The 18,583-nt window shown below is 37.6% G+C and overlaps 1 protein-coding gene across 5 annotated transcripts in view; it reads right to left on the minus strand.

The window, feature by feature from the left end:
• cadm3 (cell adhesion molecule 3) overlaps positions 1-18,583 on the minus strand; it is a 78,279-nt gene that overhangs the window by 23,858 nt on the left and 35,838 nt on the right. For 3 of the 5 annotated variants that reach the window (XM_016241444.1, XM_016241443.1, XM_016241441.1), the window contains exons 3-7: positions 8,064-8,213; positions 4,980-5,132; positions 3,500-3,637; positions 3,231-3,401; positions 727-817 (exon numbers count right to left, since the gene is read on the minus strand). In XM_016241444.1, the coding sequence (XP_016096930.1) occupies positions 727-817; positions 3,231-3,401; positions 3,500-3,637; positions 4,980-5,132; positions 8,064-8,213 (703 nt within the window). Of the gene's footprint in view, positions 1-726; positions 818-3,230; positions 3,402-3,499; positions 3,638-4,076; positions 4,092-4,979; positions 5,133-8,063; positions 8,214-18,583 lie in introns of all 5 variants that reach the window. The other 2 variants (XM_016241440.1, XM_016241442.1) reach the window with 1 other exon arrangement.

Raw genomic sequence — 18,583 nt, forward strand, 5'->3', positions numbered from 1 at the left:
GAGTTATTTTAATACTTCAACAAACTAAATGGAAATGAATATATATATATTGAATTTATAAATGTGTATGTGTGTGTGGCTGTACTTACACACATGTAGTTGTTCTTTTGGTGTTTGGCTTAGTGTTATGTTAGAATCATTATTATACACTTATACCTTTTGTTCTTTAATATTTTGAATTGTTTTTAGCTTTATTTTTTGTTTTTCATATAAATGTTAAGTTTTTAAAGTTTGTTGTATGCATTTGTCATTTTTATTTAATCTCTTTATTTTTAAAATGTGTATAGGTAGTATTTATAAAGTTTGAGCTGTTTTTAGTTGTTTTAATACTACAATTGATTGCTTCTGTTGTCCTCATTTGTAAGTCGCTTTGGATAAAAGCGTCTGATAAATGACTAAATAATAATAAATAATAAAATAATAACGTTTCATCCTTTAGCTCCAGTAAGGGAGTTGCTGAACTCACTGAGATCATAGAGGGCATGTTTTTAAAACAAACCTATGCAAGGATGTCTCTGATCCCTCTCCTTGGTTTGGGGGAGAGGGTTTCTCATGTAACATCAACACAAATATCACGGTGATACTGTCAAACCAAACCCTGCATTTGTGTGTGTGTGTGTGTTAAAGAGAGAAAGGAGATCAATAGGCTGACCATTTTCAGCTTCATACATAAAACATGAATGTCAAGGATGGAAATGAGAGAGAGAGAGAGTGAGAGTGTCTTACTCTGGATTTCCGTTCCCCACACACTGCAGGAAAAACTTCTCTCCTTCTCTGGGCAGGTCACTCTCAGGCTGAATCGACACACTTGGAGAAACTGAGAGACACACAGACACATATTTTGTTTCTGTTATCTTCATGTTTATGTATTATACAGTAGAGGTGGGCGGTATGACCAAAATCCTACATAAAAGTATGGCTAATATTATGATCACAGAAATTCTGTGCTGGAAATTCAAGTTTATAAATATATATATATACAGTGGGTACGGAAAGTATTCAGACCCCCTTAAATTTCTCACTCTTTGTTATATTGCAGCCATTTGCTAAAATCATTTAAGTTAATTTTTTTCCTCATTAATGTACACACAGCACCCCATATTGACAGAAAAACACAGAATTGTTGACATTTTTGCAGATTTATTAAAAAAGAAAAACTGAAATATCATGCAAGGAGGAATGGCAGAGGATCCCCAAATCCAGGTGTGAAAAACTTGTTGCATCTTTCCCAAAAAGACTCATGGCTGTATTAGATCAAAAGGGTGCTTCTACTAAATACTGAACAAAGGGTCTGAATACTTAGGACCATGTGATATTTCAGTTTTTCTTTTTTAATAAATCTGCAAAAATGTCAACAATTCTGTGTTTTTCTGTCAATATGGGGTGCTGTGTGTACATTAATGAGGAAAAAAATGATTTTAGCAAATGGCTGCAATATAACAAAGAGTGAAAAATTTAAGGGGGTCTGAATACTTTCCATACCCACTGTGTATATTTATACACACACACACGCACACCGGCCACTTTTCACCTATTCAACTGCTCGTTAACGCAAACATCTACTCAGCCCACCACATGGTCACACAGCAGCAACTCAATGAATGTAGACATGGTCAAGATGATCTGCTAAAGCTCAAACTGAACATCAGAATGGGGAAGAGAGATGTTTTAAGTGACTTTAAACGCGGCATGGCTGCTGGTGCCAGATGGGCTGGTCTGAGTATTTCAGAAACTGCTGATCTACTGGGATTTTCACACACAACCATCTCTAGGGTTTATAGAGAATGGTCCGAAAAAGAGAAAATATCCATTGAGCGGCAGTTCTGTGGGCGAAAATGCCTTGTTGATGCCAGATGTCAGAGGAGAATGGCCAGACTGGTTGAACTGGTAGAAACCAAGGTATGCAGAAGAGCATCTCTGAATGCACAACATGTCGAACCTTGAAGCCGATGGGCTACAGCAGCAGAAGACCACACCGGGTGCCGCTCCTGTCAGCTAATAACAGGAAACTGAGGCTACAATTCGCACAGGCTCACCGAAACTGGACAATAGAAGACTGGAAAAAAGGTTGCCTGGTGTGATGAGTCTCGATTTCTGCTGCAGCATTTGGATGGTAGGGTCAGAATTTGGTGTAAACAACATAAAAAACATGGATCCATCCTGCCTGGTATCAATGGTTCAGGCTGCTGGTGGTGGTGTAATGGTGTGGAGGATATTTTCTTGGCACAGTTTGGGACCCTTACTACCAATTGAGCATCATTTAAACATCACAGTCTACCGGAGTATTGTTGCTGACCCTGTCCATTCCTTTATGAACACAGTGTACCCATCATATGATGGCTACTTCTAGCAGGAAAACACGCCATGTCACAAAGCTCAAATCATCTAGTTTCTTGAACATGACAAATAGTTCACTATACTCAAACCCCATCCACAGTCACAAGATTTCAATCCAATAGAGCTGTGCTCCAAAGAGGTACTGGCAAGTCGTACCTATTAAAGTGCCGGGTGAGTGTATATATAAATGATTACATATTTGAATGTATATTTTTGAATAACCCAGTGAATTAAATACTTTAGAAATGTAAGGCACTTTTTATTTTTGTCCTTTTATTTGGAACTTAATGTATGCAAACCAGAAGAGAAGATTATTCATAACAACTGAATATTAAGTCTGCAATCAACACCAAAAAAGCTGCTTCAGCACTTAGCACTTGCGTTGAAAACCAACGAAAACAAGTGATATATTATAACACAGATATATTATAACACATTATTGAAGCTCAAACAAGATGATGGCACAAACAACACCAAGGTTTGATTTCCGGGAAGTACATGAACTGATCAAACGTATGCTTTGAATGTAATGTCAATGTCAGTAACTAGGATTGCATGATTTAAAGTTTGAAGCTGTTGTAAAATAGGTGGTAAAAACAGCTGTGATGGTGTGAACGCACATCGGTTGAATTCTATATTAAGGCGGCATGCTGTGATATTGCATGCCAGCTTTAAGCAACCTACTATTACACAGTATTCACAACATATGCATTAAACATAAAATGCTCCCACCAAAAACAAGTTGTCTATGCTGGAAGCACCCATTTGATATATATAAACATTATAGCAGAACCACTACTGGTTGACATTTCTAAAATCACACAGCAGTACATTGTCATATCTCTACAATCAGCTGCATGAAATAAGCTTTCTGGCATTTGTATGTGTCTTACACAAGACGCTGATGGGCCGCTCTGTCCTCTTGTCTCCATTGGCGATGGACGGGTGATCCACCGCACAGGCAATCAGAGCGTTGTTATCGTTCCTAGTGACAGTGAGGGTGAGCTCGCTGGTTACTGTGTAGGTCGGTTCATCGGGGTTAGACTCCACTACATCAGGACGCCCTACACACACACAAATACGAAGTAAACACTGCAATTATTGAACAACTAATGTTTGAGTTCAAAGCAGATTTCTGTCCTGACTGCGTGTGTGCTTTCACCTTGTATCTCCTCTTGATCGCGGTACCAGTGTAGTTTAGCAGGAGGTTTGCTGCCTGAACTTGTGCACGTGAGAGTAACCTTGCCGCCCTCCTGAATAGCATCTTCAAAACCTGTTATCACAGGCTTACCTGGAACACCTGTGAGAGAGAAACAGATGTAAAATGAAAAACATAACATTTTCAGATGCAATTTGAGGGAAATAAGGGCATCGCTGGCTAGATAAAATGTAAATGAAATAAAAACAGTTATCTTCCCCAAGTAGCAGCACACTATCAACAACTAGCTACTTGCTAATAGGCCTGCACGGAATTTGCACCAAATGAAATCTGCTCTGAAGCCTTCTGCAGATTTAAAACGTCCATCATTCGCACCCCCCACCCCTTGAATGTTGTTTTATATAATAATTTGGCAAACTGTATGTTTTTAGCTGCCAAAAAGAGTACAGTACTTTCAACTCTGTTTAACACATTTTACCGTATTTAAATGAATTATGCAGATTTTCCCCCAAAACCAGTACAGAAAATGTGGAGAAGTGTGCAGGTTCCGCGTGGGCCTGGTCACATCAAACATGCTTACCAGGAGCAGCTGGTGCTTTTCAAAAGAGGTAAAGCAGAGATGTCAGTTATCAATGACAAAATGTATATCTGGATATTTTATGATTTGGGTATGTAACATGGGTCCTAAAATCAGTTGGAAGCAAATATCAAACTTATATATATAAACTCATGAACTACATCGGTTTGAATCACGCTGACAATTTTTTCACTATATGAACTCACTGAACCTGCCAGTTATTGAACTGACATCTGACTCACTTCCTGACCTCCAAATTTAAACTACTGATATTTCAAACTGAACAGACAGACTGACTGATAGTCACAGACAGACACACTGACAGATAGCCTGACATTACTGATGTATGTTTCAAAATGAATAGATAGGCAGACAGACACACTAACAGACAGATAGATCTATTCTAAACTTCATATTTTAATTCTAATTCTAAAATTAATATTTTAATATTTTAATATTTTACAACAGCAACTAACTATGTCTGTCCTCTGGCTGTGTTTGATTGAATGAAAGTGATTTAATTTTCTAATGGTGTCAGCTGCATCACCATTTCAATGATTGAACATTTGTGGCTAAAACACCACTTTGAGAGCTCTCATAACCATCTAATAGAAAAAGCTTTGCTTTCAGATGGGACAAAAATATATTAATTGAAAGTCTATTAAACAAACTGATTTTTTCTCATGCTAAAGGCACCCATGATAGTCTCATAGACTTTCAGTGAAATACAAGAAGAGGAATGATGAACACGCTAAATATAGGGTTAATTCAGGATGACTGTGCCATTTCCCCCAGTCATTTTAATAGCAAAAATTCTCCCAATTTATCCAAATTCACCCTATATCAATAGCAATTTCTACTGATACCTACCACCCTGACTTATAATGCACACTCACACATACATACCGAGTACAGTAACTGTGGCTCGTGCAGTCCGTACAGGCATGGTGAAAATTGAACAGGTGTACTCTCCATCATCTGACAGCTGAACGTCCGAGATGGTGATTATCAGCTCTGTGCCTGTGGACTTTACCAACTGGATACGGTTATCTCTCAGTGCTGAAAAAGACAAGAGTAGATAAGAGGAACACATACACCACATAGATGTCATATAAAACAATTTTTAGCATTTTATTTTCCCCCCTGAAGTTCACTGATAACGTTAGTCAAGGTGTCTGGCACCAAAACATTGTGATTTAGATTTATGTGATTACTTTCCACCATTTCTCTAACTCTTCCATTTTCTTGCTGTAACAGGCTTGTTTTTTATCTTTTATTTTTGCAGTTTGAAAAAAGAAAGAAAAAGAAATCCACATGCAATCTTATGTGTACAAACCTGATCCGCACTAAGTTCATATGAGTTAGTAGTCTAAAAGGTCAGATCAGATTTCAAAGGAGTTTTTTGTTCATTATTTGGAAAGTAACCTGTATGTAACATCGTACAGTGTGCAATATCATCTAGTCTGAACACATTAATTTTCGCTTACTCTTTCCTCATCTAGCAAACCATGTGATGTTCACTATGTCATGAATAGTGAACGAGTCAGCAGTTTTGGACCCAGTATACTGTATGCATGAATGCATAAAATGCCTCTGTTCTCTTACAGATCTTGTGAGTTCAGCACCACAGTGAGATGACAGACATGAGTAAAGGCAAAGTTTTCAGTTTTCTGTGCTCTCTTTCCATTGACAGCTACTCTCCGTTGTTGTATGAGAAACTCTCTTGGCAGCGTGCTGATTCTGACATTATTACTATAGCAACCCATGTAGATACACTCGATACTGAATACACAGATTTCACCAGAAAAAATGACAGTGCCGAGTAGACAGTCAGTCCTCGGATTATATTTGTGTGCAACCAAGCCTTGGAAATTAACAAGCTGCACATTAAGGAATTCTATACTGTATGTAAAAGACCTATGTTCTGATTGGCTAGAACTGTTGTTGATCAGAGCAAGCCAAGTGAGTGAATACTGAATAGACATTGATATGTAAATGTCTGGGGCCTTATGATAATGTGCTCACAGTTGTGAAGTCATAATCATGATGGTTTTTGAATGACGTCTTTAGTCTTTTTGGACTAGATATATTTAAGAAGTTAAAGCATCTCTCTATAGTATGTAAAACTACTTTATCTAAAAATCCTAAAAATTTCCATTAAAGAATAAGCTAAAATATACAAAGTAAAGCATGTCAATAAGCTTTAAGGTCATCTATATGCTAATATACTCCTAAATGCCACTTTTAACAGATTCACAAATTTAAATACAGCCTTTCTCTTGTTCCTTTATATGTTATAATAGTATTTAATAATATTTTGATTTAGCTTTAATTTTCATATATTTTATTTAATTTCATCCAGCTCTACGCAGATTTTTGTCCAATCACGTGCTCTGTAGAATGAGCCACTCCCCCTACCACCGGCTTGTCTGACCAAATAGACTGGCAGTGATCAGGAAAACCTGTTTGGAAAGTTATTATTTTTGCTAATGGTGCAGAAATTACACACTTCACCTTTGAACAAAAAGATAACACAGATTTACAGTAAATGTGTGTATGTGTGTGCACTTCATGCTTTATCAGTAGGAGAAGGGCACTTAATTTGTCTTCATCAGCTGCTGTTCCTCTGTCCTCCATCCTGCTCTTTCATGCACACACTCCTCCTTTGTCATTCCTCCCTTCATCTCTCTTTGCTCATCCACCCATCCATCGTTCCTCCACACTAATCTGTTCATCTCTTCTCACTAGTGCGTATGTGTGCGTCTGCTGTTCTCCTTTTACTGTGCTCTCTCTTTTCTACACTGCAAAAAAATAATTTTCTTAAACAGTATTTTTGATATGCTTTCCAAATATCTAAACATCCTTCAAACAAGAAAAATTTACGTAGGAAGCAAAATTGTGTAAGATTATGAGATTTGTGAGTTTATATCTTACACCAAATTGTTTTAGTGCCATTTATACTTAAAGCAATAGGGTAAGAAAAACCCTTCATTGGAAACTCTTATCTTGCACAGTTGTATTCATCCAAATAAAAAAGTAATTTCAAAAAGTAAATTTATATATGGGTGTTTATATGTGAGACTGACTGTATTTCTCTCCTCTTTCTTTTAACACTCCCTCCTTCCTTCTTGTTCAATAGACTGCTTTTATTTCTGCTTTTTCATGGTGCTCTCTTGTCGCTTTCTTTTGTTTTCCATTTTAATCAGGTCGCCCCTCTATTCTCTCTCTAGTCTTTCTCTCTCCATCACCTCGCTTTTTGTTATCACAGAGCCACCTGTTTGTTTTTAGGGCGATATTAATGTTTTAGGAAGGTGTCTCACGTGTTGTTTTTGTGTGTGGTACTGAGGGACTGAAAGCTCTGAAGCACTCTCTAAGGAAGGGTCCAACAAAAATCTATTTACTGTTCAGACCAAAATGGCAAGTAATTGCAATCATGGACCACAGTCTTAAAAGCGATTGAGTAAAAGAGAAGTCATGAAATGTCCGTTTGTTAAAATCAATGTGAATTGCCGTTTACAACCAGTTTTATCTGTAATTTGACACTTTTTGTTGAAAAAAGATATTCTACTAAATAAATAAATCAATACATGTAAAAATACTCATTATTAAAAATGTTCAACAAGGCTTTGTTTAATCCATCAGGTATTTACTGGACTGTGAAAGGTTAGTTACTAAACATCATGTAGCCAGACAGAATGAGTGTTTGTTAAAACAATGCCTAAATAAAGTAATGTGAATGAGATCTGAAACTTATGGCAGATGGAAAGATATTCCACAAATAAGTACTTTTTGGTGCTTTTTTCATTTTTGTAGCTAGTCCATCTTCAGTTCCCATTAACTTTTATTATATGGAAAAGAACAGCCAGGACATTGCGCGAAACATCTGTTTTTGATGTCAATAGAAGAAAGAAAGTCATACAGGCTTGGAAAAACACGAGGAGTAAATGATGACGGAATCACCCTTTGCCTTTTAAAATATGTGAAACTCACCTCTCTTTTCTCCAAAGTACAGGGTCTGCTGAGCCGTGTTGGACCACTGGAGAGAGGAGTTATCATTTTCCTTCACATTGCAGGTCAGGGTCACCACCCCACCCACTGCCACTGTCTCATCTTGGGTCACTGGCTGGAAGGGGTCATCATCTGGGCAACAGGACAGAGATAAATTAGAAGATATTAGAAACAAGACGACATCATGAAATGAGCTATAGTTAGAGACAGATAGAGGAGGAGACGGAGAAAATGAGAGAGAGACTTAGGTGAAAATTAGATGCTTCATCCCCATCATCATGAACTTTGAGTGCAGTGCTGTGTATTTCTTGCACAAAACAATTTAAATGGCATCGTTAACATTGTCTGCACCTCATGCTGTGAGAGTTGCCAGAGAAGGAAACTGAAGGCCAGTAAGTGCAAAAAAAGAGAGAGGAAAGAAACTGAACAGGAATGATAATTAAAACGTTGACTGATGTCTCCAAGATTCTAAAGAAATATAACAAATCATAATAGAAAATATGTAAATAGTGGTGCTTGCTAAAGCTCATATCTCACATGTGCTGCTTATATATGAATATATATGGATTTAAAAAAAAGCCCTAAGTATTGAATATCAACATGAAACCTATCCTGCATCATTTTGATACATACATGAATAATACATCAAATTATGCGACCTGTTCTTACTTTTGTTTTTTTGCTATCACACAATTCAGTGATCTGAAATGCGGATCTCACCTGGTGAGAAAGACGTACACTTAAGGAGCGACCAATCCTGGTCAAATCATAGGATCAGAATATCATAGAGACTTGGGTGTTGGTCCTCTCAAAGGACATAGAAAACCCTAGTAGCTGAATAGCAGCACCCTGGCAACCACCAGAATGACTGAGTAAAAGAGAGGTCATGAAATGTCAGTTTGTTAAAGTTAATGTAAATTGCCATTTACAAGTAGTTTTTATCTGTGACAATTTTCATGGGAAAAAATATATTCTACTAAATAAATAAATGTAAAAATGTATAATGAGACTTTGTTGTATCTATCAAGTATTGTTTTGATTGTATTTTTTGATGCATAGCAACACACTGGCAACCACCAAGAACACAATAACACCTACATAACAACACCCTGACAACCACCAGAACACCACAAAAACTGGACAGTAACACCCTGGCAACCACCAAGAACACCCCAGCAACTACATTGCATCACACTGGAAGCACCCAGAAAACCCTAGCAACATCATAGCAACACCACTCTAACAACTGCATAGCAACACCCTGGCTATTACCCAAAACACTGTAGCAACTGCATAGCAACACCCTTGCAACCACCTAGAACATCCTAGCAACTGCATAGCAACAGCCTAACAACTTCATAGGGACAGTCTAGCAAACAGACAAAACACTCTATCATCTGCATATAGCAACACCCTGGGAAAATCACTCAGATAACTCTTGCAACTGTATAGCAACACCTTGGCAACCACCCAGAACACCATAGCAACTGCACTGAAACACCCAGACAACCATCCAGAACACCCTAGAAACCACAGAGAACATTCTAGCATCATAATGAATTTTGCACAGGTAAGTACCACTTACATTTCCTGAAAAAATGCTTTTTTTTTATTATTGGTTGCTTAGTGTTTATGGGATTGGGGTTTGATCAAACACATGTAAAGCCCTTCAGGCGTTTAAAAGATGACAACTTAACTCATTATATTGGAAATGTGTCTGTGTGAGTGTGTGTATAAAAGCCAGATGTAATGCCAATGTGAGTCTAGCTGTATGATAATTCCGTCCTGGGCGGCCCATGCTCCACTTTACCCAATAAATACCACTTAGGTTATAATCGATGACCTTTTTAATGCTGACTGAGCGCTGTCTGAATGTTAGGCTAATGGCAGCTTGAATGGAGCGCTAATGTTTAGTGAATGCTAGGCAAATGCTGGCTTGGCAGCGGCCAAGCTCTAGACTCAAAGATATTAAACACAGGGCAAAACTTGGCTGAATGTTGGGCGTATGCTGCCTGATTGACGGGGCAAATATTGCTAATTGCAAGGCTAACACTGGCTGAATGCTGAGTTAAACTTGGCCGGACGTTGATCTCGCACTAGCCTAATGATACTCGTTTTTGTAGATCTCAATCTTGGATTGATTCAGGCTAAATGCTGGCTTAATTTTAGCCTGATGTTTTGCTAGCACTGGGGATTAACCTACTCAATCGCAGGCCAAATACTGGCTTTCCACTGGCAAATATGTGGGACAAACGCAGGTGCGCCGGGTGAGCGTGAAGCTGGGTCGAACTCAGCCTGATTAGCTTAAAAGGCTTTAACGAGACGCTGCTTTTAAAAATAGAGCTTGAGCAGAAGGGATGAGAAAAGACTAAGTCTCAGCATCTACATCACAGAACATCTGGCTATGTGTGTGTGCGCGAATGTCCAAACCGACAGAGTGGTAGAATTAGAGTTAGCTTTCTAAACCCAATGAACCTATGCCGACAGATAATAGGCTAAAATGAGCCTTTAGCTTTAGCACACACAGCTACTTATCGGCAACCAATTAGAGCGGTGTTAGCAGTTAATAAGCGATTAGTGGGTCACATACACGCTCTCTGTGCAGTGGACAACTGCTGCAGGGGGCACTTACTGAGACTCTCAAAATGGCATCTGATCCATTTAACCGGTTATGTCAGGACACTGACTCAACTCTAATCACTGAGTGAAGTGGAGATGGAGAGAAAGAGAGAATATGGGTGAACTCAATTTCAAAGTGAACACCACTATGTCTAACTCACTCCAAAGGGCAGAACACGTAAAGTGAGTAGTCTGAACCCATAGGAAAAATTTATTGCTCAGTGGTTGCTTTTCCTAAGCTCAGGAAACTAAGATGAGATTCTCATATATCTCTCATTTTAGTATCAACAGCATTTCAGATGTTTCTCCTAAAATTCCTTAGGAGAAATGGAAGTAGACACAAATGAGACATGAGAAATATTTGAGAAAAAAAAGAGTCAAACATAGAACATCTCTTTATTGTCTTGCTGCAATCTCTATCAAGACTCCATTATAGGAATGTTTTATTGCTCAGTGGTTGCTCTTTCTAACCTCAGGAGACTTAGTTGTGATTCTCATGTATTTCTCATTTTAGTCTCAACAGTGTCTCAGATGTTTCTCCTAAGAATCCTTAGGAGAAATCAAAAGTCGACACAACTGAGACATGAGAAAGTTCTGAACGGAATCCAAAATGACAATGGGAGAGAAACGTGTGAGAAACATGGGAGATCTCTTTACTGTCTTGCTGTAATCTCTTGCAAGACTCCATTATAAAAATGTTTTACTGCTCAGAGGTTGCTGTTGCTTTTTTTATTGCAATGGGGTTTTTCACATTTAATGGTCAGGATAGTAGGAGTAAAGGCAGGAAACAATTGGACAGGTGAGAATTGAACAGGAGCAGGAAAATACCTTTCGCTGGGATTTGAACCCATGTTGTCTGAGGTGCAGTTGTGCTTTCACACTGATGTGCTGCCCACAAGGCTATGGCTCTGACAGAGCTTAATCTATGCTCAGGATACTAAGGGGTGATTCTCTTATATGTCTCATTGAGATATCAGCTATCTCACAATGGTCTTCTTTAAAGCTTTAGAAGAGATCTCAACAACTTTACACACTGTGCTCAGATATTTCTCCTTAGCTAGAGACTCTGGATCTCTCACATTTGTGTCTTTTAAAGCTTGAGAAAAGATCTCAACAACTTTACACACTGTGCTCAGATAGTTCTCCTTAGCTAGAGAATCTGGATCTCTCACATTTGTGTCTTTTAAAGCTTTAGAAGAGATCTCAACAACTTTACACACTGTGCTCAGATAGTTCTCCTTAGCTAGAGAATCTGGATCTCTCACATTTGTGTCTTTTAAAGCTTTAGAAGAGATCTCAACAACTTTACACACTGTGCTCAGATAGTTCTCCTTAGCTAGAGAATCTGGATCTCTCACATTTGTGTCTTTTAAAGCTTTAGAAGAGATCTCAACAACTTTACACACTGTGCTCAGATATTTCTCCTTAGCTAGACTCTGGATCGCTCACATTTGTCTCCTCTAAATTTCAGAAGTGATCTCAATAACTTTACAACGTGTGCACCAAGTCAAATGCCTCAATATTAGCCCAAACATTTCTTCCATGTATTAATAATCAAATTAGTCAATTAATAATCAAGACTGAGTCATAAGCCATTTATGAGCCTTTCAGCAAAGAAAGCTCCAGAGTTACATTTTCTGTAAATCAGTTTTGATTAAGGCATCCTCTACATTACTATTTCCAACAACAAATTATGTGCCTAAGTACATAAACATTGTCCTATAAAAAGTAACATTATCCTTATTTCTGCATAATTTCTCTCTCAATATAGCCTTTAACTCTGAATTTATGATTTTCCCCCCTTTATTTAGTGCCTTTCAAGTACTTTACTTGATGCACACTTTGTAAAGTTGTTGAGATCTCTTCTAAACCATTACAGGAGACAAATATGAGACCCCCAGATTATTTAGCTAAAGAGAAATATCTGAGCACAGTGTGTGATTTTGTTGTGATCTCTTCTGAAGCTTTAAAAGAGACAAATATGAGAGATCCAGAATCTCTAGCTACACTCTAAAAGAGGTTAAAAAGGGACAAACCCAGCTATTTGGTTGTTTTGACTGTTTTGACCGAGCAGTTGGGTTGTTTTGAGTCAAAACAACCAGCTTTAAAAAGCTTTAAAGGAGAAGAATATGAGACCACCAGAGTCTTTAGACCAGGAGAAATATCTGAGCACAGTGTGTGACGCTGTTGAGATCTTGTTTGAAACTTTAGAGGAGACAAATGTGAGACCACCAGAGTCTCTAGCTAAGGATAAATATCTGAGCACAGTGTGTGATGTTGTTGAGATCTCTTTTAAAGCTTTAAAGTAGATCATTGTGAAATTGTTAGAGTTTTTGTCTCAGGAGACAAGTTTGAGAAGCAGGAGACTCAAGCAAAAATCTCCATTCGATCTTAAAGTAACCTAATTTCTGTCTAGGAGAAATATTTGAGATGTTAAAGAGATCTCACTCTTGATTTTTCTTTCCTATGGCAAGGGTGCAGGGTGTTACCATCTCATTTGTGCATGATTGGAACACAGTACACAAATTTACGTCACTGCCACATTATTTTGAATTACAATGGTACCTTGATAACATACACAGCAAAATTCATGGGATAGTTCAACTAAAAACAAAAATTCTGTCATCATTTACTAACCCTCATGTTGTGCCTGGAACACAAAAGAAGATCTTTAATAAATATTATTACATTTAATAGATTTCATTTAATAGAATTTAATACATTTAAATTCATTTAATAAATATTTAAATTAATAAAAAATGACATTTTTCTAAATTCTCATCTTTATCAACACAGATGGGCCACATGGGTCTTATAGGTTTTGAACAGTATGAGAGTAAATGATTACAGAATTTTTGGGTGAAGTATCTGTTTTAAGCAAGACTTTTCAAACAAGATTTTGTAGACCAAACTCTACTATACTTTTTGCATTAGGACCCAAATTTTACATTGACCCAACAAAGTGCTACAAAAGTTAAGAAAAATATCACTAAAAAGACAATTATTTTTTTATGGAATATTGCAGTGTTTATTATATGCATAATTTTAAAAAAATGAATCTGTCCTCTTAATCTTTAATCAAAAACATTACTGTCCCCTCTCCCTCGCAACAGCACCTCTTCTCTGATGACTTGCACCGGCACGAGGGCGGGACAACAATCCAGCAACCTGTCACTCAAACGAGATCGCCGCAATTAGTACACGACTATAATCCAATCAATCCCTGAAGGACAAAAACTTTTTCCTCTTTTCTGTTTCATGGCGACATTATTATCATTCAGTGCACAAACCCAGCAGTGTGAATAGTTTGGGTTGATTAGATTCGTGATTCACAGGTTTTCAATTCAATTCAAAAGCCATTTTGAATTTAACTCATCTGCAAATTCAAAATGATTAATTTTGAATTAAATTTGATTAGATTTAATCATTCATTTCTCTTTTTTAAAATACATTTATGCATTTGAGGTCAAACCATGTTTATCCTAAATGCAAGTGAATCCTGTATTTAATGCAGCCTGGGTTTTATATTTATCTTGTTTTATCCAATTCAGCGACAGTAGTATATTTAGGGTGACCATACGTGCCATTTTCCCAGGACGGGTCCTGGCCAGGATTTCTATATTGCCTAAAATATCTAGGTTCTGGCTTTGTTTGCGTGTGCAGACCGATCGGTGTATGACATCAAAATACCTCGAGAGCATTTTGAAAGCATAAGGAACCATCTGTATGGTATTTTGATGTCATACACCGATCGGTTTGCACACGCAAACAAAGCCAAAACCTAGATATTTTAGGCAATATAGAAATCCTGGCCAGGACGTGTCCTGGGAAAATGGCATGTATGGTCACCCTAAGTATATTAATACCGTAATATGGGTTTGACTGGACAAACTGCTTTTGATATAAACAACAAAAGACATGGAAAGTGCTTTCTCCTTCCTCTGAGCAGCTGATAAGCTTATTTATTTAACTCTGCATGATCATATGTTTAGTTAAAATGTATTATTCGCATTTAGCATTGTTCATCCTGCCGTCTGCAGCCCTGCGTCCCATTTTTGGGTCACGACCCAGCACTGCCTTAGAGTATTTACACATACACACACACTCATGGTTGAGTTAAAAACACCCAGACAGTGTCCTTCTCCATCGCATCTCGCTCTCTCTCTCTCTCTCTTTCTCTCTCTAAGTGTCTCTCGCTCACACACACAAATGTGTGAGGGTGTAGAAAGCACACAGCCTATATTTAAAGCAACATCATTTACACCCTCCTCACATAGATGAGAGAGAGCAGAGAGGACGGAGAAGAGACAAAAGCGAAAGATTACAGATAAACAGATGAATAAGGCGAAAGACTGACAAAGAAAGCCAAAAGGAGAGACAGAGAGAAATAAACGAGAGAGAGAGAGGAAGGGAGAAGATGAGTGTTTGTATGTGAGAGATAATACAGGTTGAAGTGTAATAAATACTGTCCAAAAACAGACAGTGAAAAATAACCCCTTCATCTTTCCATTTCCCTCTTCCTCCTTTCTCATCTCTCTCCATCTGTGCTTCACTTCTTTCTTTTTCCTCCTCCTTCCATCTGTCTCTCCATATTTTCCCTCTGGTATTCTCTCACCTCTACACCCTCTCCTCCATCTCTCTGCCTCTGTTACGGTCTCTGTTTTCTCCGCTGCATATGTAGATGTCTATTTTTCAGCCTGATTAACGTTTGATTGGCATTAAACATCCTGTTGGTACCTCTCTGATGTCCAGCTGTTTTTGTGTGTGTGTGTGTGTGTGTGTGTGTGTAGCAGCTGGTCTAGATCAAGTCCTTGTTTATACAAAACATTTTATTTATAACATTTGATGAAGATTTGGTATGATCTTCTAACTGCTGGAACACATTTGCTTAATCATAGTCTGGCAGTGTGTGTGTGTATTGGTTTATGGAGCTTAATGGAGATCGACTTCAACAGAGATCGTCCATACCCACAGTGCTCCGACAAAGATCTATAAATATAACCTGCCATTATCTCTCCCTCCCCAGTCCGACTTTATATGAATGAATAAAGAAAAGTGGTTTTTATTTTGAATGCATTTTGCACATCAAAATAATTTTTTAATTAGCATTTTTTTAATTAAAAAAAATCAAGATATATAATCTCTGAATACATTAAGTTTAGAAAGTTTTCTCAAGTGAATGTTTCTTGTTTTATGGAGGTACAGATATTTTTACTGGAAAACAAGACGCAAGGCTGTTTTTTGCTGTGTGAATTAAATTTTTGCGTTTACCTGGTACAAAAATTACTGTTAAAAATTAAGATTAAAAAAATAAAAAATATATAGCTTTAGAAGACCTGCATATATGCTGCTGTATGACAAGCAGTTTCATGGCACATACATTATCGTTGAAAAGTTTGAGGCCAGTAAGACTTTTTTTTTTATTATTAAAAAAATTTAATTAGCAAGAAAGGATACAACAAATTAATCAAAAGTGACAGTTTATATTTTACGTTTACTTTTACATTATTTCATTTATGCTATTTCAAATAAATGTTGTTCTAGAATCCTAAAAAAATGTGTTATGGTTTCCACAAAAATATTAAGCAGCACAACAGTTCTTAGCATTGTTTATTGAGCATCAAATTAGCATTGATTTCTGAAGTATCATGTGACACTGAAGACTGGAATAATGGCTGCTGAAAATTCAGATTTGCTATCACAGGAATAAATTACATTTTAAAACACACTCAAATAGAAAACAGTTTTGTTCAATTGTAATAATATTTCACACTCTTACAGTTTTACTGTATTTTTAATCAAGTAAATTAAGTTTTGGTGAGCATAAGAAACTTCTTTTAAAACACTGTTAAAAATCTTATCAAATATCTTTTGAATTGTAGTTCACATACTCAAGTCAACACTTGTGTTCAGCTGTATGCAGTACATTAGTAGGTCATTGGGAGGGTTTGTTGACATGACCCTCTCCAACCCCCCACTCAACACCAGCTGTTGCCCTAATACTGCCCCACCCCAACCACTCACACACACACTTTTCCACCCCATAACTGCCCCCCTGGGTGTGTACGCCCTTATCCTTATGTCATTTTTCATCCTTCTGTCCTCTTTTTACATTTCAGTTCTGCTGACCACATTTCAATATATTAATGATACCGTAACAATATTATTGTTTCAATATCATTATTATATTTAGCAAACAAACACACACACACACACACAATTTTTGGCTTGCTTGAGTTGCAGGATCATGCGCTCATTAAGATGCTAGAAAATCTAGTATAAAATATAATCCAATGTAAATATTTACATTAACACTGGCTGTTATAGCTTACAAATCATCCATCATTCTACAGCACACTAAGACTTCATTAAATGACTGCAAACCCAACATCATCTTTTGAAGGATTTATTCTTACTATCTTTTTTCTTTCTCTTTCCCGCTCTTTTTCAAAGTTGTTGTTGGTAATGCTGCCCTCTTTACTCTGCCTGTCAAACATTGTTAGTTCACCATCTCAACCCCCAGAGAGAGAGACTGAGCAGAGGGCAAGAAGGGACAGAATGACCCAGAGAAAGAGAGAGAGGTGGAGAGAGAGAGAGAATGGCTAGCTCTCAGAATCTAGTGTGCTGCCTATCCAGACAGCATGAAGTATGCTCAGATATGCTGTATAAATACATAGCTCAATTCATACATGATATCCAGCATATGATGGAAATGGAAAATGCTGTCAAGCTAGGTGTGTTTCAAATCACTTACTGTTCTATTCAACATTTTCAACTTGCCTATGATGGCCAAAAATGCTGTCTATAGGAAGAAGCTCATATATTTGTTTCAGGTGTTTGAACACAACTATGATACCCAAAAGTGCAGCCAACATTTAAACATGCATTTGATGCCCAAAAACACTGCCTAGACAAGACAGCTTAATAGGTTTGTTTTGAACATTCGATTATGCATAACAATGCCCAAAATGCTGTCTAGATAGACAGCTCATTATGTTCCATTAAAATGTTTGAATGTTCAGATCCAATAATACTGTCTAAATTCATACATGCATATAATGCCCAAAAATGGGCTCACTATTCTCACCTACGCTGCCCAAAATTGCTGTCTAAATTTAAATGATAGCCAAAATATATGATAGCCAAAAATACTACCTAGATAGGCAGCACAGAATAGTTTTTTTTTTACAATGCCCACAACTGGTGTCTAGACAGACGGCTCACTGAGGTCCATTCAAATATTTGAATGTCCAAAATTTGAAAAACAGCTCACTATGTTTTCATATCAATTTAAACAATCAAACACAGCTATGATTCCCAAAAGTGCTATCTAGGTAGGAAGCTCACTAAGTTAACGTCAAACATTCAGACACACCCTGTGATGATGCCCAAAAGTGCAGTCTACACCTATGATTCCCAAAAATGCTGTCAAGGCAGCTCACTAGCTTTTGAGATGCAGCCAATGAAAAAGAGCACTTAGTGCTTTGGCAGGTATCGAGTGAATTGCAGCCAATAAAGCACTTCGAGAAATAAGAAGTCAATTACAATGAGGAGGAGATATGAGATCTCTTTATCAAGCAAACAGACACATGGTGACCTCAGTCACCACAATGTCACCATAAACATACTCGCACCACTACCAAACACAGCAGTATAGACTCAACTTCAAGCACTTTCTTGATCACTATCACTCCATCTCTCTCTCTCATACACACACCGATAGACGCCAGGAGCCTAGAAGAGACTTGTGATGGATAGAAGCAAAGAGAGGAGAGAACAGGGTCCTGAGGGAGAAAGAGAGATATAGAGACAGATAGAGGGTGTGACAGTGAGAGGTGAAAGAATAAAGGGGGGGGGGGGGGGGGGGGGGGGAAAAAAACAAA

This window comes from Sinocyclocheilus grahami, unplaced genomic scaffold (assembly GCF_001515645.1).
Source record: "Sinocyclocheilus grahami isolate Dianchi unplaced genomic scaffold, SAMN03320097.WGS_v1.1 scaffold622.1, whole genome shotgun sequence".
In the NCBI taxonomy this organism is placed as follows: domain Eukaryota; kingdom Metazoa; phylum Chordata; class Actinopteri; order Cypriniformes; family Cyprinidae; genus Sinocyclocheilus; species Sinocyclocheilus grahami.